At 31.5% G+C, this 26,433-nt stretch overlaps 3 protein-coding genes across 3 annotated transcripts in view; 2 read left to right on the forward strand and 1 right to left on the reverse strand.

The window, feature by feature from the left end:
* Nucleotides 1–2,231: 2,231 nt before the first annotated feature.
* Nucleotides 2,232–3,169, forward strand: LOC123010304 (putative gustatory receptor 77a). Its single transcript, XM_044407081.1, has 4 exons — nucleotides 2,232–2,747; nucleotides 2,795–2,863; nucleotides 2,909–2,998; nucleotides 3,044–3,169. The coding sequence occupies exons 1-4, from the start codon at nucleotides 2,232–2,234 to the stop codon at nucleotides 3,140–3,142; spliced, it is 774 nt and encodes a 257-aa protein (XP_044263016.1). The 3' UTR covers nucleotides 3,143–3,169.
* A 2,132-nt stretch (nucleotides 3,170–5,301) lies between these two features.
* On the reverse strand, nucleotides 5,302–6,732 carry LOC123010177 (gustatory receptor 68a-like). Its single transcript, XM_044406876.1, has 5 exons — nucleotides 5,782–6,732; nucleotides 5,668–5,736; nucleotides 5,527–5,616; nucleotides 5,398–5,481; nucleotides 5,302–5,346 (listed from the first exon to the last, which is right to left on the reverse strand). The coding sequence occupies exons 1-5, from the start codon at nucleotides 6,730–6,732 to the stop codon at nucleotides 5,302–5,304; spliced, it is 1,239 nt and encodes a 412-aa protein (XP_044262811.1).
* A 4,587-nt stretch (nucleotides 6,733–11,319) lies between these two features.
* The window catches only part of LOC123010300 (calcium-activated potassium channel slowpoke), a 40,249-nt gene continuing 25,135 nt past the window's right edge, over nucleotides 11,320–26,433 (forward strand). The window contains exons 1-6 of the mRNA XM_044407072.1: nucleotides 11,320–11,754; nucleotides 23,588–23,649; nucleotides 23,703–23,799; nucleotides 23,908–24,019; nucleotides 24,075–24,226; nucleotides 24,276–24,443. Of these exons, the coding sequence (XP_044263007.1) occupies nucleotides 11,431–11,754; nucleotides 23,588–23,649; nucleotides 23,703–23,799; nucleotides 23,908–24,019; nucleotides 24,075–24,226; nucleotides 24,276–24,443 (915 nt within the window). The 5' untranslated portion in view covers nucleotides 11,320–11,430. The remainder of the gene's footprint in view (nucleotides 11,755–23,587; nucleotides 23,650–23,702; nucleotides 23,800–23,907; nucleotides 24,020–24,074; nucleotides 24,227–24,275; nucleotides 24,444–26,433) is intronic.

Genomic DNA, 26,433 nt, shown 5'->3' on the forward strand with positions numbered 1-26,433 from the left:
TTTTGTACAGATTTCCTTTTTCCACTCCGATCGCAACAACTTTACCATTGTTTAAAAATTCACAATTTTGTCCTACATTTTTAATGACAAAATCCAAACCCCTTTTGGCTGCAACTTTCACGGAAAATAAATTGTGTTTCATTTCCGGTGTGAATAAAACGTCTTTTAAAATTCCTGGAAGCCACTTATTATCAACGAAAGTCTGTATTTTCTACAAAGCAAATAGTGTATGTTTTTGGTGTTAAAACTACACCTACAAAGGGATGAAACTTTTTATGGAGAAAAACTGTCTCTGAATACCTTTGAAAGAGGGTTCTTGAAAAATAAAATTTTAAGTGTCTTAACCACACTTTTTTTAGTGACAAATTTAGTTCCTTAATATGTAAAGCCTTTTTCACATTTAAAGCGCAGTTTACACAATCATGGCCTACTATTATGCCAATTTAAATGAAATGGATTATAGCAGCTTGTCTCCATAGCCACAAATTTTTTTTGCTCTTTGTTTTTGTCTCTAGAAATTTTGTTAAAAAATTATGGTTATGTATTCAAATTCAGATGTTGTCAAAATTGTGACTTTTATGAATCTTGTGTGCCTGTTTGCTCTTTGAAAGCACTATAATTAAACACCTGAGGACAGACATCATTACCTAAGGTCTAAAGACAGAATTCAGTGCTAATAACTTTGAAACACACCGCAAATAAGTACAATTTTGTGGACAAAAATGAGGATCTTGCTACAAAAACTTTGAAGAAAAAGGTTTATTTAGCAAAAGATACAAGTAGGTATTATGATGATTGGCAATAAATTTTGTGTAATTTATTGAAATGAGCTCAAAGAGGATGCATTTTTTAAATGCTTCTTCACCTTAGTTTCAAAATCGTTACTTTTTCAACTCGTTCCTCAAAAATGATGCACAATACACTAATTTAATTGCGTTCTTTCCGAGGTTCTTTCTGATTCATGTTTATTTTGTATTCTTGTCAATTTTTACTAAAAATTGAGAATGTTTAGCAAACCTGCATTACAAATTGCGTCTACATTTTAACGGGCCCTTGTTCTAACTTCCTGCTTGCGAACTATTCGTTTCCAAATTTCTAAAAACTGTTAGCGGTATCGAATTTGTTCCTTTTTTGGTGTTTCGTCTCTAAATTTTCTTAGACGATTTTTTGTGTTGACGTTTAATGACATTGTTTTCAAATTAATTCAAAAAACCAGAACTGTCATCTTCTTTTATTAAAATTACCAGAAATGAATTTAATAGTGGTACCAACGTTAAGACTGTTTGGCATTTCCATTTAAAAAAAACAGACTTTAGTTTCTCGTGAAAATCTTTATTTCTTTGTAAACAATAAAACAATATGTGCTAAATGGTATGTACCTACATTTAGTGAAAAAACTAATTTACAAAATTGTTGGTTTTGTGAGATTTTGCACAACATTGTTAAGTCGAAAATTAAATCAAATAGGTTGAAAAATAGGTCACAGTGTTTAGGCCAAAAAGTTCGCCGAGAATTTTAAACATTCGTAAAATTGGATGGTAATCATGCCTGATTCCATTACAGTGAGTGTGCCCCAAGGGCCATTTCTATTATGAGGCACTTATGTTTATTACAATCGATAACTCTATTATCTATTTAGCTATGGTTTCAGTTGTTTTGTTTCACACTTTATAAAAGTTCTGTCAATCAATAACCCATTTATTTAATTTTTTCAATGGTCGATTTTGGAGTTTTGGCTTTGTGATATTGTCACGTGTAGTACATACATATTGTATTTTTACTCCAATTTGGTTTTCAATTCTAGTACGAGTGAAACAATGAAAGCGCTCACTTTGATGTCGATTCTTGCACCCCAGCTCATCGTTTCAAAAATTTTGGGTGTACTACCCTACACAATGCAAAATGGCCGACCTGTATTTTCTAAACTTGGCCTTTGTCAGAGTTTTTTCTACCTCATCTTGTACATTTTTGTGGCTCAAAGCTACTACTCGTACGAGTTATTATTTCACGATTTACCCAATGATTTTATTGAATTAAAAATTCTGAAATTTATTTCAATCGCTCGTTATGTTGGATATACGATTGTGATGATTAATACATTCCTTGCCGTTGGTTTGACTTATAAAAAGTTTATTTCTTTGTTGAGAAGATTATATGGAATTGATAGAGAGTTGACGAAATTGGGAGTGGGACAACATCTTGTGACAAGTGGACACAGGATTAGGAAAAAAATGATTTTTCTTGTCATTTTGGAGTATTTAATTGGGAACATAGTGTCAATTTTTTCGTCAAAATTTGACAACATTTTCGGTGCTCTCACTTTACTTTATCCACGAATGATTAGTTGTAACATGAGTGTGACGTATTTTGGTACTACTTTACTTCTGGAAGATAGATTCAAAGTGGTTAATAATTTCCTATTTGGCGAGAAACTCAAGTCACGAAATTTTACTAAATATCCCACCGATTCGAATTTTTGCGACAAAATGAAATTATTGGTCAATATTCACAAACAATTGATCCGAATTTGTAAAACAATCAATTCGATTTTTTCACTATTTTTTCTACTTTGGGTCACTGTCAATTTTTTATGCTTGGTTTCAGATTTATACATTGTTGCTTACTTTCTCTCGACTGGCCAATTTTTAAAATACTGGCAAGGTATGTTGAGAGCTTTAAAAAACGTTTGTATTTATTCGATTGAGATGTTTTATATTTCGAGAAGATCTTCACTGCTTTGTTTTCAAGTAAAAATCCAAACTTTGTGTTTTAAAGAAATTGAGCTTAGTTTTAGGGAAATCGAACTAAAGCTATTTTGGTTGGATTCAAATTTGATTTAAGCAACGAAGAGGAACGGAATACTGTAATAATAAATATTTTTTGATGATTTTCTAATGTTGGTTTCTAGATTGTTACTTTGAGTCTCGAACTTCGACAATTTAATCTTCAAATATCGGCTTGTAGACTTTTTGCAATTGATAATGCCTTACTTTTTTCGGTGGGTTTGATTTTGAGTTTGAATTTCATAAATGTTGGTTTTTAGATGTGTGGAGCTGCTTTTTCCTACCTTTTCATAATGATTCAAATGGATAAGGACTTGAATAGGTCTTTCCGAAATGTAACAAATTCCACTCTAGATTAAGAAATAAATAAACAGTTTCAAACACCACTAGTGTTTTTATTACAATATCGAGTACTAAAAACTACTATTAGTACCATTTCTGGTTTTCTGACATGTAAATTCCTCTGAATCAAACTGGAACATTATAAACAAATAAGAGCTAGCGACACCACAAACCTGAAATAATTATAATTTAAACAAAAATAACACAAGTTCTGACTTACAGAAAATAATAAAGTGTTGTCAATGTTGAATAGGCGGCAAGCAGTCAGTTCTAGTTTATTTTTCATCAGGTTTAAAATCGCTGTGATAATCTGAAAAGTTACTTATAAGACTAGGTTTAAAATTAAATAACATAAAACGAAGAATAGATATGTTAAAACTGGAATTAGAAGAAACAGAACGAAAGAAAGTCTAAAACAAAAGTGTAGAAAATGCTGCATTTGCAAGAAAGTCCATGGCGATAAAAAATGATGACGTAACTAAATTGAGAAAAGTGGAATTAAACTAAAGAGCAAAAACAGAAAAAAACGTCAAACTGAATATTTAAAACCAAAATAAAACTCGTAAGAAAGAGTTGTTAGAAAATGTCATTATCAAAGAAAATAATATACTGAAAATTCAGCTGTGAAAAATATAGAAAATAAAAAAACAAGTATTGAAGAAAAATCTAAGATAAAACGGAATGAATGAAAAAATAAACGAAGACAAATGCAAAGCTGGGTTGGAAAATGAGGATATTAAAGACAAAGTAGAAACCGTTGAAACGAAGAAAATGTCATAAGAAGAAAAAATCTATGAATCTGAAAAGAGGAAAATGTAGAATACTGCATGAAAGATAAAGTTTTGTTGAGATATCAAAATAAAATTTGAATATGGAATTCAAAAACATAAATAATAAAGCTTGGTGTAAATCAAGGAAAACTAGAGTATTTTAGGTTTAGTCGAGGATTTTACCAAATTGCGTTCTTCTTCTTTTTGGAAGTCTACTCTAGTGCCGGCCACTATAAAAGTGGTGCGGTTTGCCTAAATTATAAGGTTTAATCAATATTTTAGAAATTTTAATACTTACTTCTAAACAAACTCGTTCACATCTTTTTGCTAAGTAAAATATGTAAAAACAGTAAGAAAACACGTTGGTTAACAAGAGAGAAACTGGATAGAGTCTACTCAAATTCCATTTGAAAAAAATCAAATGACCAATGGTGTAAGAATCCAACAAGAGGAAAAGAAAGTTGAAAACAATTGTCAGCAACAATTGGAAAGCAAAAACTGAATTTATTTTTTCAATGATTTTAGTCAAAGTTTTATGAATTTCGATCAAATCTATTAAAAATTCGCAAAAGTTTAAGTCGACGGATTTTTGATTCACTTTCGATTCAACGACTTTTTCCGAAATTTTTTCATTGATTATTTTGAAACGTTTCTCTACCAACATTGTAATTAAATAAAAAAAAATATTTTGAGACGCTGCGACCAGTTTCGGATAAACAACCATCAAATAGTAAAAAACCCGAGCTTCCGGTATTTTTTTCACCACCACAAAAATGTTCTCAAAAATCACGTAAAAATAGAGAAGAAAAATGAGCCAAAAGGACTTTTGTCTCACTTCCCGATTTGCTTTTGCAATTTTCATAAATTGTCCAAATTTGGCCAAACACAAATCCAACTTGGCAATTTTGTCCAATTCTCTCGTGTTATTAGAACAAACAAAAATTAAAATTACAAAAACCAAAATCAGGTTATTAACACTGCGAAAGATTACGATAAATTTAATAACAGTAATATTCCCAAATCCAAAAAATGTAAAACTGAAATAAAATTTAAAATAAATCAGCATTGCAATAAAGAGTGATGTGAGGTAAATAAAAATTTGCAAAAGTCGCATTTTGGAAAATACCAAACGGCCGTTTATAACAATACGAGGTTCGAGGGCCAGAATTTTGAAAACTGTTTGTATCGGAGCGAAAATTTCAGTGTAACTTGATGAAAACATTTCGATTGAACTAAATAATTGTCAACAAATTCATATAAGTGAGTAATTAATTAAGTTTATTGATTGAGACAATGTGGGTTTTAATTAAAGTAATATCAAAGATGATGTGAAATGTGAAGTGATGTTAAATTACTTCGCAATATGTGATTACAGGATTACAATTACAATTAAGTTTAGAAGAAATTTAGAAGAAACCACTTTGATTAAAAGTCAAGTTATTGAAATCCATCTACAATAAAATATTAATTAAGAATTATCCCAATTCGATTAATTACTCTACCAAAATTGTTCCGTTTTCATTTTTCTTATTCCCAAGATCCAATTGAATCATTATGAAGAGATAAGACGAAGAAGCACCACAAATCTATAAGAGTACTGTCTAAAGGTATCAAAATTGGTAGGTACTTACCGAAAATAATAAGGCGTTATCAATACTGAAAAACTTGCAAGCTGTTATTTCTAAATCACTCTGACTCAATTTCAATGCACTCGAAATGAGCTAAAATAAAGAAGACAATAAAGAAATAAAAAACCGATTTATAAGTAGTACCTCATTCCTTTCATTTTCCTTATCAATGTCAATTTTTATTTTTACAATCAGTTTTTTGGTATTATTCGCCTGAAAAAATTATTTTAGACTAATTAACGGACAAAAACCACTCACTTCTTGACATAAGTTGGTTACAATTTTTGCCAAAACAAACAATTCTATACCATACATGACCACATTTTTCACCAAATACAGAATCAGAATATATCGAACGTCAGATAAGTGGAAAAAAAGTATATACATGACAATATAAGAATCACCAACTAGAAGAATAAAAGTCACTGTAATCCAAAGTAAAAGATGCAAGGAATAAAGCGAATTGTGATCTTTGGCGACTTTCACCAAAGATTTGTGAAGATTGACCAAATGTTTGATTTTGTCACAAAAATTCAATTCTACCGGAAATTTGTTCATTTTCCGAGAGTCATTAATAAGGGACTTGAGTACGTCGTTAATAACCTTAAATCGACCTTCGAGAATCATCAAAAGTGTCAAAAATCCCAAATTTATATTATTTACAACTAGACGAGGGTATACAATTACTACAAAAGTACAAAATTCCCTCCAAAGCAAGTCCAGTTTTTCTTTCATGAAAAATGTGAGAAAATCGCCGAAAAAATTAAAACTCATCGAGAGAACAATCAGAAGCACCACCATTCTTCGTGTTTGTCTATTGTTGCGTGTAATAGTGCCAATTTGGTTCAATTTATGAAACTCGGGTTCCAAATTTTGAATTTGTTTCAAACTTGTGAGAAATTTCTCACGTCTCATGTAAGTACCCAGAAATAGTACCGCCATGAGGGTGATGTTGGCCACTGTTCGAAACGTCGCAACGAATCTAATTGTACGAATGTCGATCAATTCGATTGGGGTGGTCAAAGATGACCGTTCCTCGAAAAAAGCGATAGTCAAAATTATGAAAATGACAAAGTAGGTTATTGTTTGGACAGTTCCAATTTTCGAATAGGTTATACGGCTGCCTTTGTAGCTGATTGGTGAAATTCCGAGGATTTTGGACCAGAGAATAACCGGGAAGTAATGTTTGTAGAGTCGGACTTGAGGCATTTCGAACGAATGATCATTTGATCAACATTTGATAATATAATTAATTACACTTAAGTGAATTAATTATTGATTGAGTCGTCAAGACAAACAGGCTGAACTAATTGAACTAGTTTTACTACTTTTAGTTATCCTAATAATCTGGATCCTTGATGGTTCTTTTGTGCAAAACATAAGTTAATTCGATTGCGAATTTTAATAATTTTTGTACCACATCTGTACCTGGCTTTCTTTTACCTGTAAAATTGCTCATATTATAAAGTTTCCCAAAATTCAAACTTTCAAATTTCTTGAAAGTATTGTTCAATTTTCACAAGAAATTTTCAAAATAAAATTTTATGCAATACAATAATAAAAATAATTTATATTGTTATGGGTTTTTTATACATCATTTTCGGATCAAATAATTTTTCAACATCATTACTTGATATCAATAACCGTAATGGTGAGTTCTTGCTTGACTGCAGGTTTAAACCCCTGGGTCAGTGGAATGTAAATCTTATGAGAATAATTTACCAGATAATTATGACTTGAATAATCGTTTGTCAAATTTTTTCTCATTTCTTTGCCGGGTCAGGTGATAATAATAATATTTTTTTGTAGTCTAATAGTATAAAGTATTCTCAGTAGATATAGCATGGCAAATCAAGGGGCATCTGTGCACTATTTTCTCTAGATAAATGCAAATTTATTTTATCATTGTTTTGTTGCACTTTTTCTGAAAAGGTCTATCTAACTTTCTTGGAGCAGCTTATTTCAAACTGTAAATGTATGTTTAGCAAGTTAAGAAAACTGAGACATTCGCTCCAAGAAACTTCCTAGAACAATTTGAATTAAATCGTTCTTTATTGATCCACCCGACATGGTCTTCAATACAAAGCAAAAATCCAGAGGACATAAAGTTAGAAATGTCTTGTTTTTTAACTCAAATTGTGTTCGAAGTTTGAATTGTAATGAAAGAATGACAGAAATTCCACATGTTTATTCAGAGTTTCTTATGCACAAATTCCGATATAAAAAGTAAATAAAAACTTTCGATTCTGCAAACACTTTACCGGATTAGCTTATTTAGCTATACAAGTTAATCCAAGGTAACAAATACTGAAGAGAAATCTGAAATGAAATCTGAGCAAGAAATGATAAAAGATTGAACATTTCGAGGACTTTACAAAATTTCAACAAACGTAAAACGTAATGAATAAAGAAAACAAAGACAAATTCAAAGGTGGGTTATAAAATGAGGAAAATGAAGAAAAAGTATTAACAAAAAATCAAGTATAATGTATAAGTTGAAAAAAAAGAAGATGAAAAGGGAAACCTAGTTTAAGAAATGAAAAAATGGAGAAAAATTCTTTGAAAGTAAAAAAGAAGAAAGTTTTGTTGAGAGATTAAAATATAACTTAAATCTGAGATAATGAGATAATGTGCAAATCAAAAAAAGAAAAGATTTTTGGGTTAGGGCCGGTCTAAATTGTACAATATTTTGGATATTTGAATACTCACCTCTAAGCAGAAACGTCTTGTTTTTTTTCATCTCTATCATCCTTTTCAAGTACGAACTGTAATGAAAGAATGACAAAAATAATCCACATGTTTACATAGAGTTCCTGATGCACAAATCCCAATATAAACACTAAATAAAACCTTTCTATTTGGCAAATACTTTACCAGATTAGCACATCCATCTAAACAAGTTGGCTCAACAGGTGTACTTTTTCTTTATAAATTGGATCCTAGTGACACGTTCATCTAAAGCCTTGTGTTATCACAAATAATAATTATAAAACATCAAAATATGAGCGATGGGTTAAGGCCAGAGACCTTGTTTTTTCACATCTCATAAATCCTTCATCGTGTTCTACATAATAATAATAAAATAGAGACGACCACTTCGTACACGTTTGGGTCGCTGGCCAATGTAAATATACAAAGGAATATTAAAAATATACACAGCGGCGCGACTGTCAGTGAGTCATTTAGATGTTTCCTTCGGTTTTTTGAGATCGGAGTACAGCTGTTGCCGAATAAATCGGACCACGTGAAAGAAAAAAATGGCAGAATTTGGACTCAGTCTATGAGAAACAGGTGGAAGTCAAAACCTTAGGAACTTCGTTTCTACAGGCTGATCCAGCCAATATTTCTCACAGTTAAATATTTTCTACTATGATAAATTAGAAGCCTTACAGATAATTAACAATTATATATAAATCTAGTTTTAATGTAAATAACTAATTTTAAAAGCATGATAAATCGAAATTCATTATTGACAAAGCGTATTGTTTTATAATTTTTATGGTCTGATTAAAAAAGTGTAATATTTTTTATTGATTGTCTTGCTAAATTTTTAGCATCTGGAAAATTTCAGTTTTTAAACTCCATATTAATAAAATAATAAGATAACCTGATTACGTAGAAGATGGTTTACAGGACAGGAAATAAAAAAAAACATTAAATTCGTCGCGACGTTTCGATACTTTTATTGTATCTTCTTCAGGCTACAAAATAGTCGTTTATTTTTTCATGTATGGTTGGAAAATTTGACCTTATCGAAGAATTTTTGTTGGTTGAGCGTAGGAAGCATGGCAATTTAAGGTATTGATGAAAAAGGTTTTTTTTTGTTTTGTTTTGTATTTGGAATTTCTTATTTATTTTAATCTTTTTTAGTAACGTTGCATTCTTTAAAATTACTTTTAATGTCAAAGATATCTTAAATTTTTTCTTATTCATTCTATTTTCCCCTTCGACAAAATGGATCAAATTCATCGTTTATGTTATTCTATTTTGTTTTTCCATTTTTCAAATTAATTCAAAGTTAAGTTTTTCAGTGCAAAACTTCTTAAAAGATCTCTTATTAGCTCAAATACTTTAAAACGAGAAAACATTCTACATAAATTTTTTATATAGATACTTGTACCTACTATTCCAAAAAAATTTAGGAAACAAAAACATTTCTTAAGTTTTATGGTCATTTTTGAAAGACGGTACTTCAATGAAAAATGGTCGTCTTTGGATTTAAAAAAAAACATTTGGAAGCTTCAAGTTTTTTGAGATCTTTTATCAAACATTTTTTGAACTACGGTTATTATTACACAATCCTAAGAAAGAGTGCGAAAAAAATCTAATTTTTTTTATTCTTTTTTTTTTTGGTCATGGGGAAACTTTTATTAGCTAAATTAATGTATGGGCCGAATAGCGTGTTCATTCAGCATCAATTTGGATTGATGGAATTAATTAATTACAATTAATTTCTGAATGTTGTGTACCTAACCTTTATCAATAAAATGAAAAAAGCAATTATTTTCAATTTTTTTCACAATTTTGCATATTAAATCTGAAAAACAAAATCGATCTTTTTATACTTTTTGAAGATTTGTAAAAAAAATCAAGAAACAATACTGACTAATTTTTGAGACTATTCATTAATTGAATTAATTAAAAGTTGATCCGCCAAGCTTCTTTCAGCACTGGATTTACGAGCATTCATGCAAATTTTAAAAGTGATTTTTATAAAAAATTGTTTTGGAATTTTTTTAAAGTTTAACAGTAGGTAGTGTATTATTTTTCAAAACTTAACAAATTTAAGCATTTTGCAACTTTGGACATGTATGTACTATTTTCTTTACATTTTTTATTGTATACATACATTAACTACTTTTGTATTACTGTTGTTTATTGATTTTTTCTTTTGTACTAACATTAAATTCACCAGAAATAGAGATTTTGGTTTTATTTTTTAACAGTCTTCAAACCAATCAATGTTACGCAAAATGTATTGTAATTATTAGTTAGTTTAACTTTGCTTTTAAAGGTTCTTAAAAATGTTAAGAACAATAATCCCCAAAGAAATCGAATTTCTCTCCGTTATCCTTTAACTTTGCCAGTGTGTGTATTTGGGTTGCCATTAAAAAAAATAAAAAAAATTGTAGAACTCAAAAACAAAAGAAAATTTCGAAAAATTTAATTACATTTTTTTAGTGTTTTATCATTCATAAATTAGTTTTTCTAGAAAATAAATAGTTTAAGCAAAACCGCTCGCGAAAATAGCTATTTTAGGGACTCATTTCAGTCCCTAAAATAAGTTTTTTTTCCGAACTCAATAAAATATTACGTAAAATGGTTAATTCCCCAAAAACAGTTTTTCCAGGCGAAAAAATCAATTTGATTACTATGGAGGTGATTTTTTTTAATTAATAAGAGATGTGAATTGGTTTTTTGGCAGCTTTAACAAAAAAATGGTTAATAACATGTACATATCTAAAACGTTTTTGCGGATTCATTTGCCTCGTCCGGAAACAGCAATGATTAGTCCGCAAAAACGGAATTTTAGGTATTTGTAACAAAAATAACTACATATTTTAGTATCTCCTTCTATTTTGCGTTGTTCAATATGTTTTTATCGTACTAGATTTTCGTTTTGTTAGATCCGCTATTGGTACTGCTTCCACGAAAAGTCAAGTGAGTTCAGGTCTGTCATGCCAAAGATTGTGTCGTTATCCGCGCCGCCTCTGTGGTATCGTCTCGGCGCACGCCGCCAGGGCGTCCTTCGTATTGATTCCCGCATGATCCTGTATAGCGGGGCGACGTCGGCGTCGCGTCAGTTGCGCTCGAAGCTGCTCGCTGTCGACACCACGTCTCCGTCGCCGCAGATGCGAGCACCTCGGTGAGTGTAAGGTGGCGCGAGTGGATGCCGCCTAGCGCGGGATGACGAGCGAAGAGGCGGCGACTGAGCCGCCCATCTCCAGCACCGCCACACCAGACCCATGTCTCGACGAAAGGAAATACTGGTGCTTCCTCCTTTCGAGCATCTTCACCTTCCTGGCCGGCCTCCTCATCGTGCTGGTGTGGCGGCTGTTCGCCTTCCTCTGCTGCCGCAAAGAGGTGCAATACGGGCCCAATGACCCGAAGCAGAAGGAGCAGAAGGCCGCCAGGCAGGGCAAGCAGGAGTTCGAAGGGACTTTCATGACGGAGGCCAAGGACTGGGCGGGAGAGCTGATTTCGGGACAGACGACCACAGGGAGGATATTGGTAAGAGACGAGGTGTCTGGAGTGATGACGAGGAGAAGTTACGCCCACCGGGGGGCAAAATGTCAAAATTACAAGATGAATTTGGATGGAATTGAGGGTTTTTGGGGAAAGGTTGGCACTTGGCGATTTATTGATTGAATTGATAATCGATAGTGGATAGAAATTTGTGCTACTTTGTTAAAATTTCCAGAGGAAGGCGGAATTTATTTTTCAAAATATTTACACCACTTGACAATCCACCCAGATGGCGCATACATACCTCAACTTATCTCAGTATTTTTAGTTACATTTACAAAATTGTGTAACATAATTACAGCAACTCTTTGCCTACATAATACAAAATTGAATCGAAAAAGGTTATTTTACACAAACTGACTATCAGAAAAAGAATAAATTCTTATAAAATTTTATGTGGAATGACCCAGAATTTGCAAGTCCTTAGCAATTAATATTTTTTTTACCAGATAAATAAATAAGAAAGGATTTATTTCAGAAAATCTGTTTATTTTTCCCCATTCCCTTTATTTGAGAAGGATTAATTGTTTTAACGATTTGAATAGTATGTACGAGTAATTACTTTTTTTTATCGATACTGATATTTAGCATAAGAAATGACAATATCAGAAAATATAAGGCTAGTAATTAAGTACTAAGTAAATAATATTGATTTGCTAAGTGAAATAATGTAAATACTAAGTAGGAATGCTAAGTATTAAAATAAGATTTGTTATGTGTAAAAAAGTGGAACCAATTTTTATCTTTTAAGGTATTAAGCACTCAAAATCACTCACTGAACAATTCTATATCCAGATATGTATGGCTCTTGCACAAAAATATAATTTATTATTGGTATTTATTATTATTAAGTATGTATTAAGTATTAAGGTGTCACCACACCTCAATACTAAACAACTACCTATAATAATTATTTGAAGTTATACATTTATAAGTTATACATACATACGTACATACCAGTTGAATAAAAAGTATGGAACCAACGTTTTTTGCTTAAACTATTTATTTTTTGACAAAACTAATTGATGAGTGATAAAGTACTATAAAAATGTGATGATTTAACAAGAATAATTTTTTTCCAAATTTCCTTTTGTTTTTGAGTTCTACAAAAAAAAATATTTTTTTAGATGACAACCCACTATAAAATCATTTTTCTGATAAAAGCTATGCTGTAAGGATTACAACTATCATATTTAATTTTATCAAAAAAAAATATTTCACATAAATTGCCATTTTGACAAAGAAAAATCGCATAACTCAAAAACAAAACAAAATTTCGTTTTGAAAATACGATCACATTTTTTATATTACTTTAATTTATATTAATTATTGTTTTCTGGAGGCAAATGATTAAAAATAAAACCGCTTGGTTCCATACTTTTTGTTCAGCCTGTATATTAAGTTATACATTTTTTACATTGTTACTGTAATAAAAACACATCATTTTCTACGTTAAAGGATTGTTCATGCCTGTTTTTACCATTTCCCTGCAATGACAACATTTTTTTTTTAATTTACGTTTGTTTTTGTTTAGTAATAGTTTTTTATAATAAAAGTTTATTATCTTTATTTAACGTTTAGTATTTTGACCTAGCATTGAGTATTTTTACTTAGCATTTAGTATTTTCACCTAGAAAATCGACCAACGAAAACTATAGTAACTCAAAAATTACAGTTTTGAGAAAAATTGCATTGAATCTGATTGTTAATAAAAAATCAAGGAACTGTTTAATATTATTGAAAATTGTTCCGCCTAAAATGAATGAGTTTTTATTATTCTTCAAAACGTTAACCTAGACATAAATTTTCAACTAGAGACCAAAGCAGCTTAAAATTTTTGTAATTTCTCTCTGTGTTAAAGTACAAGCTTTATATTTATAAATCGATTTTTTAAATTTCAAAATCAGTTTTCGAAAATGAAGTCGCTAAATGCAAACCTAAACTAAATTTATTTTTCCATAGCTGAGTATAATATCTAAAAGCTCATATTTACCAAGAATTGAAACTGAATTCATATGAATCAACCAAACTAATTATTAGAATATTTGAGGAGCAGATTTTCAAAATGCAGTTTGTCTATGTTTTTATGAATTGAGATGAAGGTTTTTAAAGTTTTTTTGAAGTACTCCAGCCGTAAAATTAGTGTCCAATTTGTACATATTTTTTCACATTTGTTGTCATTGATATAAAAAATTAAAATTATTTCTTAAAACAAGGACAGTTTTTGTTCTCTCCTGCAAAAATGCAAATTTGTACAAAACGCTTTTTGAAAGTCTGCTCCTCATTTAATGTTTTAGTACTACTTCTACTATTTTAAATTGTATTTATGCCAAACTTTCTTGGCAATAAGCTTTTTGCATTGTATTTAAGTGGATTTGAGATGATTTTATACTTAGTTAATGGGTGTCTAATGTCTAATTTGACTCAAATTTTTGTTGATAAGGGATAAAATTTTTACTTGTACTGGGCTGGGTCACAGCTTTAAAGCTTGACTTTGTTTTAAGCTTACTACTCCTTTGTAGATTTAACAAAATTAATAATTTGCTGGATATTAGACAAAGTCTTTATGTGTAAATGTTTGAAATTTTCGTCTGGAATGTCACATTGTAGCAAAGCTTAAAGCGTCATAAATCGAAAACTTTGCCATTGTTACACAAAGTCGGAATACACTCGTGCGGTTTTATGTCCTAGATATAAAATACTTATAACTCAAAGCCATAAACAGTCCAGACAGAGAATTGTAGCCATTTATTGAAAGAGTTCTTGAAAATGAATCGGACATTAAAAATTATTGCGAAATTTGCTGCACTTTCTAAAATACATTTCGGGATGGACGGAAACGTAAGCAGAATTTAAAAATTTAAGCGAAATTGCGGAAGAAACGCTCGAAGCCACTCCAATACGATTCCAACTTCTTCGTTTTAAACAAATCCCACGCTGTAAAATCGAGGGCATAATTTTAAATTTCCGGCGACACATAATCGATAAAACAGTGCCTTAATCTTATCACTTGCGTTATTAAAATAACCGCAGAATTTATTAAAAGGAAACGCGTTGTTAGAGTCGGATATCGTGACCACAAAGCAGGGATAAATATGTAAATGTTTGATCAATTTTTTGGATTTTTTAACGGTATTATGACGCTTTGGCTCGGTGCCAGGGTGAACATGCCGAATTGATTAATAATGAATTGGTGGACTCGACTCATTGCAATTAAATATTTGTTATTTTGTCCGTGGTATACAGCCACAGAATCGATAAATTATTAAGGTCAGGATTTGACCGGTGTTATATTGCTTCGGTTGGAAAAACTTCGAGCAAGAGAAAGGTGAAGGAAATTTTGGAAAAGGGCCAAAGGAGAATTGAAAGGGAATTCGAAAATGTTGGGAACATTTGACAGATTAATAGCTCGTAAATTCGGTGAAGTGTTTTGAAGCGCCTTTGTTGATATTATTCAAAATAAATTTTACATTTATAAACTGTTTCAAATAATATTTAGATTCTCAGTTGTGCTTTTTTTCGTTTTTCAGTCTATTAAATTTCTTCAACTGAATCATTGTTCACAAAAGCACTTTTTGTAACAATAATGTGCAACAACATTCACTTTTGAAATAATGAGTTGTAAATAATTAATCATAAATGTAATTTTTTCGGATCAAATAATGCAATTAAAATTTAAATGGTTTGTCTTTTGTTATTTTTGTCAACAATTGCAGTTCTGTTTATTTAATTAAACTTTCGCTTTTTTATTTTATTTGTAAATAATTATGGAATCGAAACCCTTGCTCTAGAATACGAAATTACGTTAGAGAATCAATATTTGCTCAATAAAACCTCATTACTGCCTACTTTTACCATTACACATCCTCCCACAAACATTCTTTATTATCTCAAATCAGATTACACCTGATGTGTATATTACAAACATTACCTGAATAAATTTTTTCACAACTATTCCAACAAAAAATCGTTTTATTCTCTGTCTGAAAAGACGCTAAGCTCACACTGATACATTTTACGATTCGGGATTTTTTTTACGACAGTCTTATTCGCGATCCAATTGTGGATTAGATTTGGTGTGATTTCTTCTCCGAGTGACATTTTTCCATTCGGTGATGTTTGCAGAGTGTAAAAAAGTAGTTGAGAGATGTTTTGACGCAAATTGCTACAAAGATTTTTCTTGGAAAATGGAAAATACATGTCAGACATACACATAACTAATGTATTATTTTTAAATTACAGGCATTGAAATGTCCTCGGATAGTATCAAAAACATAATTATTTTCTGAATGCAGGTTTTGGTATGCGTGTCAAGATTTTTAATTTTGTTGTTTGTTGTTTCCTTTTCCTGGCCTTAATAGAATTACATATTATCAATGGTCAATGCTTCAATAATCTTGTTATTTATTTCATTTTGTCTAGTCACTAGGTAATTTAATCCAAAAATTTTCCTCGATTTGTAGAAGAAAAATTTTATGCAACTCTGCTCTTTCAATTTACTCACTCACCTGTTTATTTAATTGCGTGCACCATATCCACGCATCACGTGTTTAATAGCCCATTAACTGCTAAATTTAACATTAAGATAATCTCAAATCTAAAAATACCTCAAAATGAAAAAAATTGCAATTATTGCACAAAACTACTCCACAAAGCTTTTGAATTCGCATTTAATCGGATCGACTCTTACGTGTTCAAGTTGTGACATCTCCAGTTTCTACATAAATAGAATGTTGAGTAAAATTAGATTTGTATTTATAAATCTACGATGCTTAAAATAATGCGATTTGGCCGTTATGACGAGTTCGCGTCCAACGTTTAATTATCGTCACGTAGAGATGTGGCGTAATTTTAATAAAATAGTGTTGGCCTAAATCCCGACAGAAGAGGTAATTGGGTAGCGCAAAAATGGCGAACTTTGGACATGCGGGGAACGACAAAATTGCAATTTTGTATGAAGTTGCTCATTTATGTTTTTTACCTCTTGTTCAAATTTGTTTTTATTTCAAAACTTGTCTTCCCAAAAGCACCAAATTTATTTATTTTTAATACGACACGTGTTTCGACCACAAGGTGAGAATAAGACGCAGTCTTATAAAACCACCAAGAAAATCCAACCAAAAGATTGTCTTTATTTACTTAAGCCCCTTTATAAGATGGAGAAATATACCAACATACTCGTACTTCACTCCAATTTTTAATTATTAAATGGAAAATTGTTCAATGAGTGAAATCTGTTATTATTACATAAATAAATACCGATTGGTGCGTTATAATATTTATAATACAGGTGAGTCTTAACTTATACGTAAGGAATGTTAGTATTTAGTAAAATAAAACTTTTTTTCTTTTCGGGGATAAGATTAAATTTCAAAAATTTTTAAAAAGTCCTTTTCAAAAAAATAAAAACCGAAAAAAATCGAATACTTTAAAGGAACTGTTCAAAGTTATTTCTACCATTTTCAATACATGTTTCAACTTGCCGTATTTATTGCTTTCCACAAGCATGAGCTATACCAAAATAACTCTGAACAGTTCCTTTAATGTTTTCGATTTTTCCGAATTTGTTTTTTTTTTTTTGAAAAGTAATGTTTTTTTTTTTAATTTATCGGATTAGGTATCTCTTTAAAGAAAAAAGTTTATTTTACATTATACTCGTTATTGATCATAACTTTTTTTTCATTGTCACTATCAAATGTTAAATTAAGGTAATCGATATGTCTACCAGTATATCAATCTTAGTAAAATAATGATAATCTTGGTATTATTTAAAATTTAAAAGTTAAATAGTGTTCTTATGACGCAATATCTCAATAACTAAAAAACGTTTACTAGAACTTTTTTTCACTATTCGTTATTATTGGACAAGAACTATTATTGTTCCCTAAGTTTATGTGTATAAGTTAAAACTCACCCTGTTAAAGTATCTTACTTACAAGTAAATACCACATAAAAAGTATCAACAAGAAGTGTTTAATTAAGAGCGCCAGTGTAAGTTTTACCCAAACTTTAAAACTTATATTTTTTAAAGAGATTGATTTGCCAAGTAACATCATATATTGCTAAAAAACAATTTACACCCTGTGTTGACCTGGTGACTTTTTGTTAAAGCATTTTCTATAAAGTTTTTACATTTGATGCTCAAAAAAAGAGAATGTTTTCAAGATTTAGACAAAAGGTTTTTTTGTTGAAGGGCCGCAAGTAGTACTTAGATAAAAATGGTTGCAAAACAACAAAGCTCTTCACTATAAAATGTCTCTTTTAGTTAATTTAAATTCTTCGTTTTGCTACTAAATTTTTAATTTTTGTGTGGTGATAAAACCGATGTAATTGCGTGCAACTTTGTGCAAAACCCCGTGACATCCGCCACTGGTTCGCAGTAAATTGCATTTGGATACTGGGTCAGGAGGGTGTATTGATCTTGAATTCTGATGCTGCAAGGTCCAAAGTTTCGTTTTGGTAGCCTTTTATCGCGGTTTCCACTAGCAGACTAATAATTATAGAAGCAAAAGTAATAAAATTGGCGAGTAATTCGTTTATTTCATTTGTAACAGTGATCTTAGTTTTGCCAGTGCGGAGTTGGATTAATGTCAGTTTTCGATTGTGGAAGTGCATTAAAATTTTATCGCTTGTAAACAAGAACGTTAATTTGCGAGGGATGTAATTATGCGACGGTTCGTAAACTGTTCGCGTGAAGGCGAAAACTAATTGCATAAATCGTAACAATATGATTCTTTGAGGAAATTAGATTTTTAACGTCGGAGATATTGGATTGATTGAATATAAAACTGAGTTATTACTCATCAAGGGATTTATTTTATTTTTCAATAAATGTCATGATATTCCCTTTATGGACAGATTTATGTATAATAAAATATCTTAGAGACTGTTTAAAGAGGATGAAGAACGAGAATTATCGAATAGCTCGGTTTTTCCTCACTCCATGAACTCTTAATTCCTACTGCGACTCTTTGTGTTGGAAACAGACATCGATCGATTGCTCAAATCTTGCTCAGCGTGTCTTTTCGTACAAAGGAGATTGTCGAAGTCGTTTCGGTGGTTAATGGGGCTTTAATGGGCCTTGGACAAGCTGTTTGAAGTTGGATACACAATTTAGACATTTTAATTGACCACAACTAAAATAGAAAATTATGAAGTAATTTACTTCATTGTACTCAACTAAAACAAGTTCTTAAAACTGCACTGCTTCCGCAAATATGTATTTCTACGACCTTCCTTAGGAAGAGAATCTAGATAAAAAATTTAATTTAATCTTAAAGACAAAGCACCACTCCAGTCTCAGCAACCCCTCGAACCATAACTTTATTTCGTCCAACCAGACCGTTAAACAATTTTATAGAACAACTTCAATTCCAGCGTAAACTGAAACCCCTGCAAGCGTCCTTTGTCCCGTTTATCTCCGATTACAACTCTTGAGCGATAAAATAACCTGGGACCAAACAGAACCAGCTTCTATTGCGATTGTGCGATAGCTAAAACTCTGGTTTTGTCGCTTCCTGTTTTTCCTCAAAAAGAGAGGCGAAAAGCGTTCCTCTACGTCATAAACAACTCTGTTGATATTTTGACTGAAACCAGACGATCTTCTTGCAAATGTTCCTATCCGGACTTTGGAAAATAATAAAAAGTTAAGTTATTGGACTGTCTTTTTTTACGGTGATCCTCCAGGAAGGAAACGACGTTACATGATGACATAAAACGACTGCGACCGCAACATGTCGTCGGAATTTATTTCTTCTAGACTTTATGTTGTTTTGTGGAGCTTTCAGAAAGATTGAATGACTAAAATTTATATTATTATAAATGGCATGATTTTAGATTATATGACATAAATAATTAAAAGAAATAAAAGTAAAAATGCTGTGGGATAGTTATTAACGTCATAAGGCCGATATCTAGCAAATTAATAACAGTACTTTTCAAGATACTAAAAGATTTTGGCAAAATTATTTAATATAATAAAGTCAAATAATGTCAAACTTGACGCAAGCAGCCTCTCGAGTGTATCTTTTGTATAGCAACATGCGTAACAACGTGCGTTACCAAATTTAACGGTCTAGGTAATCGTTGCTATAAGCATGAAGACAGTATGGATATGAAGAAACAACATTCAAGTATCACGAAAAGTATTTAGCTATATGGTTTCAAGTAATTTCAAACTGAGAAATAGAAAATTAGAAAGAATTATGGGATTTCTACAAGATGAGATATAAAAAAGTATAACTATTTCTAGGCAAGAGAAAAATTGTGTTTCTAGATAGAAAAAAGCAACATCAAATACCTTATACATAATAATATATTAGATGATAAAAGGAGCATGAAAATTGAAAAAAAAAGCTAACTTACAAGGAAAAAGATTCACCATTAATAGAAAATAGAAATAAACACCTAAAAAGTATTATTAATTTTTTTTAATAAATTTTGCAACATCATAGAAAAGAAGAAAACAAAGATGAAATACCTATAAGAAAGAAAGAGTGGTTTTTAAGTGCAAAAATCGAGAAGTATTTTAACACTAAAACGTCATAGCTTAAGCGCTCTTTTTAAAAAGTAATTTAACCATGTTTGTCGCGCGATAGCAATTGTGTTTTCCTGAGAATTATTGGGAAATTTGGAAGCACTAAATGTAGAAAACGGTAAAAGATGGAGATTGAGTGAAGGTAAAAAATAAAAATTTATTTAAAATTATATTTACTAGAACACGTGCACATGTTTTAAAGCACTTAGGCGACAGCTTTTGACACTTAATTGAATTTTTCTTAGAAAAATCAAAAAATTTGGGGTGACGATAAAAAGCTCTTTTGCTCTTATACTCTGTCTTATGCATTGTTCTCTTATTTGCTCTTATGCGTTATGCGCTCTCGCTCTCTCTTTAATAATACTAATTGGAACAAGTGCACATGTTTAAATTTCGCACTCTTATGCACCCGCCATCTTTTGACATTTATTTGAATTGTATTTGAATTTGAATTAGAGAAATGTAATCAAACATACACAACAATTTTCAAAAATTATTTCTCGTCAATCTACAACGTTTTAACACTTTTTTGGATCTTATGCACTTCCATGAGTGCATTTGGAACAATTTGAAAGTTTTTAATTTTTTCGATCCTAGGCAAAATTTTGATCGATTTTGGACACTTTTAATTTTCAGTCTTAAAAGAAATATTGTCCTGTGTACTTAACAACAAATGACAATTTCGCGTATTGAAATTGTGAAAAGTTCAAGTTTTTTTATGATTGTGGAAAAATATGATTTTTTAAACACGATCTCTTTTTTTTCCAAAACTAGTTAGAGTCTAAAGTGTGTTTTGAAGAAGATACAGAGAATTTGTCTGTTTTTAGTTTTTTTGAGTTTTTTTAAAAACCTTTGTGGGAAACAATACATTATCTTCATATATTTTTTTAATTCTCTTTTTCTGTACTTTAACACTTTTTTTTTTAGAAAAATATTTTATATACTTCTAAGTCTATCTTCTACTCCTTTAGGTGTACTCCCTCACAGCTGCAAAAAACGCGGCGCGGCGGAACAATCAAAAGAACGATACAAAATTCACGTTTTAATGACTTTCCCGTTATCAAATTTCGAAAATAAAAACACATTTCCTTTCAGTAAAAAATGGTGATTTATCGCCCTACCTTGTTTTTTCAGAAATATTTTCTAGTATACCAGTTTTTAATTTTTTTTTTAAATAAATAAAAAAGTGTTATGTTGGCGAGTTTTCAAATAATATTTTTTTGTACACGCTCCCGAAAACAGCTGTTTTAAGGACTCATTTGAGTCCCTAAAATGAGTTTTTTCCGGACTCAATAAAATAGTACGCAAAATAGTTATTTTAGGTACTCAGTCCCCAAAAACACTAAAAAATAAAATTGGTTATTGTGGTAATGAAATTTTTTTAATTAGTAAGAGGAGTGAATTCGTGTTTTGGGAGCTTTAACAAAAAAATCTTGTATGCAACACGTATGCAAAAGGTTTTAGGTGACTTCTCTCATTAAAGACTCGGCTCCTACTTCGCCTCGTCATTAATTACGATTCGTCCCTTAAAACCCTATTTTGCGTACTTGATACATAAATAGCTATGATGTACAAAGCTTTTTTTCAATTTTAAATAATGTAAATAGTAACGAGAAAATAAATTCCGCGCCATCTGACGCAAACTCAAACATGTTCCCCTTTAGCCATAAGGTCAGAAAATGTATTTGTCTGAAAAATCTTGAGACGTTTGAAATTTGAATAAACTGAAGATGTTACATCGATATATTGAAATGTGTATATACGAGTATGTATGTACATTGCATTCGACGAGCTGCATAAGAAAAATTGAATATATCGATTTAATAATCAAAATCATAATAACAAATTTTATTGGATATATAAATTCCACATGAATACAACCTTATGTAAATACCAACCGACCATATCGATAATAATAGACACAAAATAATAAATATGAAATGAGTATTATAAATACAAAGTTATGAAACCATTACTATTCTTCTCTATTTGAATAACTAACTGCGTCAGCTTTTCCAAATCGATATGTACCATTACAACCTACTCATACAAACGGCCATTCTAAAACAATCATCACATCGTTTGTCTTACAATTAATTACAATCCATCGTTGTGTAATACATTTTATTTATTCAGACTCTGGACTATACCAACGATCGATGCAAATTACAAACCATATATATCATTTTCTTCATTCCTAATCGAATTTTCCTGTAAAATAATAATAAGATCAGCGCTCTGAGTGGCTTACGTCTTTAGTTTCAAATCGATCAAATGTTCGCCACAACGTGTGATTTGTAAACATGTAGAAATGTCGAAAGAAGTGATCGATTAAGGGACTAGAATTACACAAGGGAATGTGCACCTGTGAATTGTATTTCCGCTAATGAAAAAATTAATTTCCTGTCGGCAACCATCGATCCACAAAGCGAGAAGTAACCAAAAAAAGGGAAATGACCACTTTTGGTTTATTCCTATTTCTACTAAAACCAAAATCTCTAGCATTTTTTACTCAGCTTTCTTTTCTCCTCTTTCAACCAATTATGACAGTGTGAAAACGAACCTTAATTAACTCCCAATTCAGCAAACATTCGGCTTGACTACAGAGCAAGTTGCAGCAATGGCGCCTCACCTCTTTAATTAAGCGGAAGTAAAAAGACAATTTGTATGAGAATCGCCTGTAGCAAACGACGCAAGAGTTCTAATAGTTTTTTAAGAAGATTAATAATGTGCGACGTGTAATTAAGCCTTAACGTGACTTAACACCAATTAACTAATCCTAGATTAGGCTTGACAAACAGAGGGATGAAGTATTCCGAGTGATTTAATTACTTGAGATAGTGGGTTTGTTCCTATTTATTCGTGTCCAAGTTCTAAAATTAACCTTCTTTCGCCATCCACTGGTGGTTAAGTGAGCAAATAGAGGGAAATTTATTATATTTACTCAGTTCTTCGACATGTGTGTATACAAGTAGATCGGGCCGAACGTTGTTCTAATTCCCTCAAGAAATCAATAATTTGTCACAATTAATTTCGCTGGGGTAGCAGAAATGACAACTCCACCTGCGAGCACTCTTGTTAGGAAATATCCCCATGAACCTGAAAACTACCATGACCCTTGCGTGTTAGCGTGTCGGAAGTTTCTTTAAACGTGCTTCGATCCTATCAAACTCCTTCTTCAATCACAAGCTGAGTTTAATAACCTGAATTCCTCATTCGTCACAGTCGCATTTTCCCCAGGAATTTCATTTTGTCTCTCATAAATCCCGATTTAAATTTCAGGTGGTCCTGGTGTTCATTCTCAGCATAGCGTCGCTTATAATCTACTTCATCGATGCCTCGAAGTAAGACCTTTTGCGCCTAAATTAAGCACTCATGACGATTATATTGTTTTTAGTGAAGGTGTGGAACGCTGCCAGGAATGGAGCAACAATATCACGCAACAAATTGACCTTGCCTTCAACATATTTTTTATGGTCTATTTTTTAATAAGAGTGAGTACCGCGGATGGCCCGATTCGAGCACATTGAATTCGCTTGGTTTCAAGTGCTTGATTTATGGGCACTTAACAGCCACTAAAACCTCTTTTCTCCTGTTTACAGTTTATAGCAGCTAGCGATAAGTTATGGTTTATGCTAGAGATGTACTCGTTTGTAGACTACTTCACGATACCCCCGTCCTTTGTCTCCATTTACTTGGACCGAACATGGATTGGTAATTTTGTCAATTTTTGACAAATATTCTGAAACCAAGCAATAAACCATTTTAGGTCTTCGGTTTTTGAGAGCTTTGCGTCTCATGACTGTTCCGGATATTCTCCAATACCTCAACATACTGAAGACTTCCAGTTCCATACGACTTGCTCAGTTAGTGTCCATATTTATATCCGTGTGGCTCACGGCGGCCGGAATTATACACTTGGTGAGTGAAAAAAGTTGCAAAAAATCCACTCTTAATCGTTTTGTCTCAGTTGGAGAACTCTGGAGACCCTCTCGAGTTTAAAAACCCCAACCCTTTGCCCTACTGGACTTGCGTTTACTTTTTAATTGTGACGATGTCTACTGTGGGCTACGGCGATGTCTACTGTCACACCGTGTTGGGCCGGACGTTTTTGGTGTTTTTCCTGCTTGTTGGATTGGTAAGTGTAATAATTTAAAAAGAGAACTCCCATTCTGCTGACTCTATTAAAAACCGACAACAGCAATGTTGCAATGTTCAGGTGCTTCGGAGCTTCTGAAGCTGTTATCTTGTAAATATCTGAGTCGGCTTTTCTATAATATGAAATTTTTTTGATTGTAAACCCCCGAACCAACTCTTCCCGTACACACACGAAATATATTACCCTATGTCCGCAACCTTTCTTGGGATCTTTAGGTATTGTTGTTATTATTGTACGAAAATGTTCTTTGTGCAGATGTTGTTTTGTGTATTTTGACATTTTCTACCACTTTTTGCATGGTTTCACTCTTCTCGGCACTGCAGAAACGCTTCTTGTGCTTTTTAATGTGCTGATTCCAAACCGGCTTTTAGTTTTAGCACTAACCGAAGAACACGGATCGGTTTCACCGATCCGGTTTTTCGCCGGTCATTTGAACTAAAAGCATCAGGAATGTTTGTTTCCAGGCGATATTTGCTAGTAGCATTCCAGAAATCATAGATCTAGTAGGCACTAGGTCCAAATACTGCGGCGAGTACAAGAGAGAACATGGAAAGAGGTATTGTTTCGGAACGAGGAGGAAATATGTTTCGTCCCAAAAATAATTTTTTTTTTCGTGGAAACTATGCCAATTTTTTAAATAGCACGACTCATATTTTTTCCTCACAAATACGTTCAAAATTCATCGACTTGTACAGCCGGAAATATGCATGAAACACACACTATTTCATTTAATTTTAGTATTTTCATTTTACGAAAACACAGCCAGCCCCGCACACAGTTTTAATTCCTTAGTTTGATATTTTATTAATCACTCAGTATAGTCAAATAATTTGAATGTGCACTAATCCTAGATTGTAGATTTTTGCATTATTCTATTATGGTTACTTGAAAGAAAAACGACATGTTTTTTGCACTTGTGTGGTTGTTGTCTGGTTCGTCTGCCAAAACCAAAAACACACGACTTTTCTCTTTAGTTCTGGGATTGTTTTCTAGACATTTCTCCCTTTCCTTTTTTAGTTTCTGTATTATATGGTTTGGGACATTTACGAGAAAACTATAAGGGAAAATTATGGTTTCTGCACGAAGCTTGACAAAATCAAGTGACCAAATGCTTTCCACGAAATTTGTATAAGAAAGGTGACAAAAAATAAAACTTTCAGTTTTTGCTTCCAAGGACTGTGATTTATTGATAATCCCGTAATTTTAAAAATCAGTTTTTGACTCTCCATAATTTGTTAATTTTTTTGCTTTGTTTACTTCCTCTACTTCGAAGTTTTAATATCTATAAATCTACTCAATGCTGTTTATTTTTGCTATTTAGAGTAATTGTGGATAGAAAAAAAGTTCAACCTAATAATACTTTTTGAATTCTTATTCAAAAACGAAGACGTTAAATTTTCATTTTTTTTTACTATATTCAAGGGTGGGTGGAGGTGTGTCACTTATCATGTCATTTTAATTCCCCCTAAGAACCACCAAAACAGTTTTGAGTGATTATTAATAACTTTTTCAGTTGAGAGAAATTGCCGATTGCAAGTTTTAAAATTGACACAGTGTATAATTTATAATATATAATTTAATTGAATAAACTAAAAACATACCAAAAATAAAATCTATTGAAAAATAACAGAATTCTTTTGAAATTTTTTGGATATTTGTTCACGTAACCAAGTTTAATTATATCGCAGAGTCAATTAAATTAAAATTAAATGTTTTCTAATTTTCTTGATTAGGGTTAATCTTATAAAAAAATTGTAGCCCGCTTAAATAAGAAAAATTATACGTATTCTAAATGTTTTTTTTTTTATAAGGTGCATTTTTTTGGTTGACTCTTAATATTTAAGTTTTTAAGTTTTAAAACATATACGGAGTGATTTAAAAGTGCCGAACCACCTCTTGGGTGGTGATAAAGGACATCCAACCAAGGTTAAAAGTTCCCATGGCAAAAAATTGTTTGAGCCTTTTTTCA

Source organism: Tribolium madens, unplaced genomic scaffold (genome assembly GCF_015345945.1).
Source record: "Tribolium madens isolate multiple individuals breed KSU strain unplaced genomic scaffold, Tmad_KSU_1.1 Scaffold_7;HRSCAF=85;Tcas5.2_LG10, whole genome shotgun sequence".
Taxonomy (NCBI): Eukaryota; Metazoa; Arthropoda; class Insecta; order Coleoptera; family Tenebrionidae; genus Tribolium; species Tribolium madens.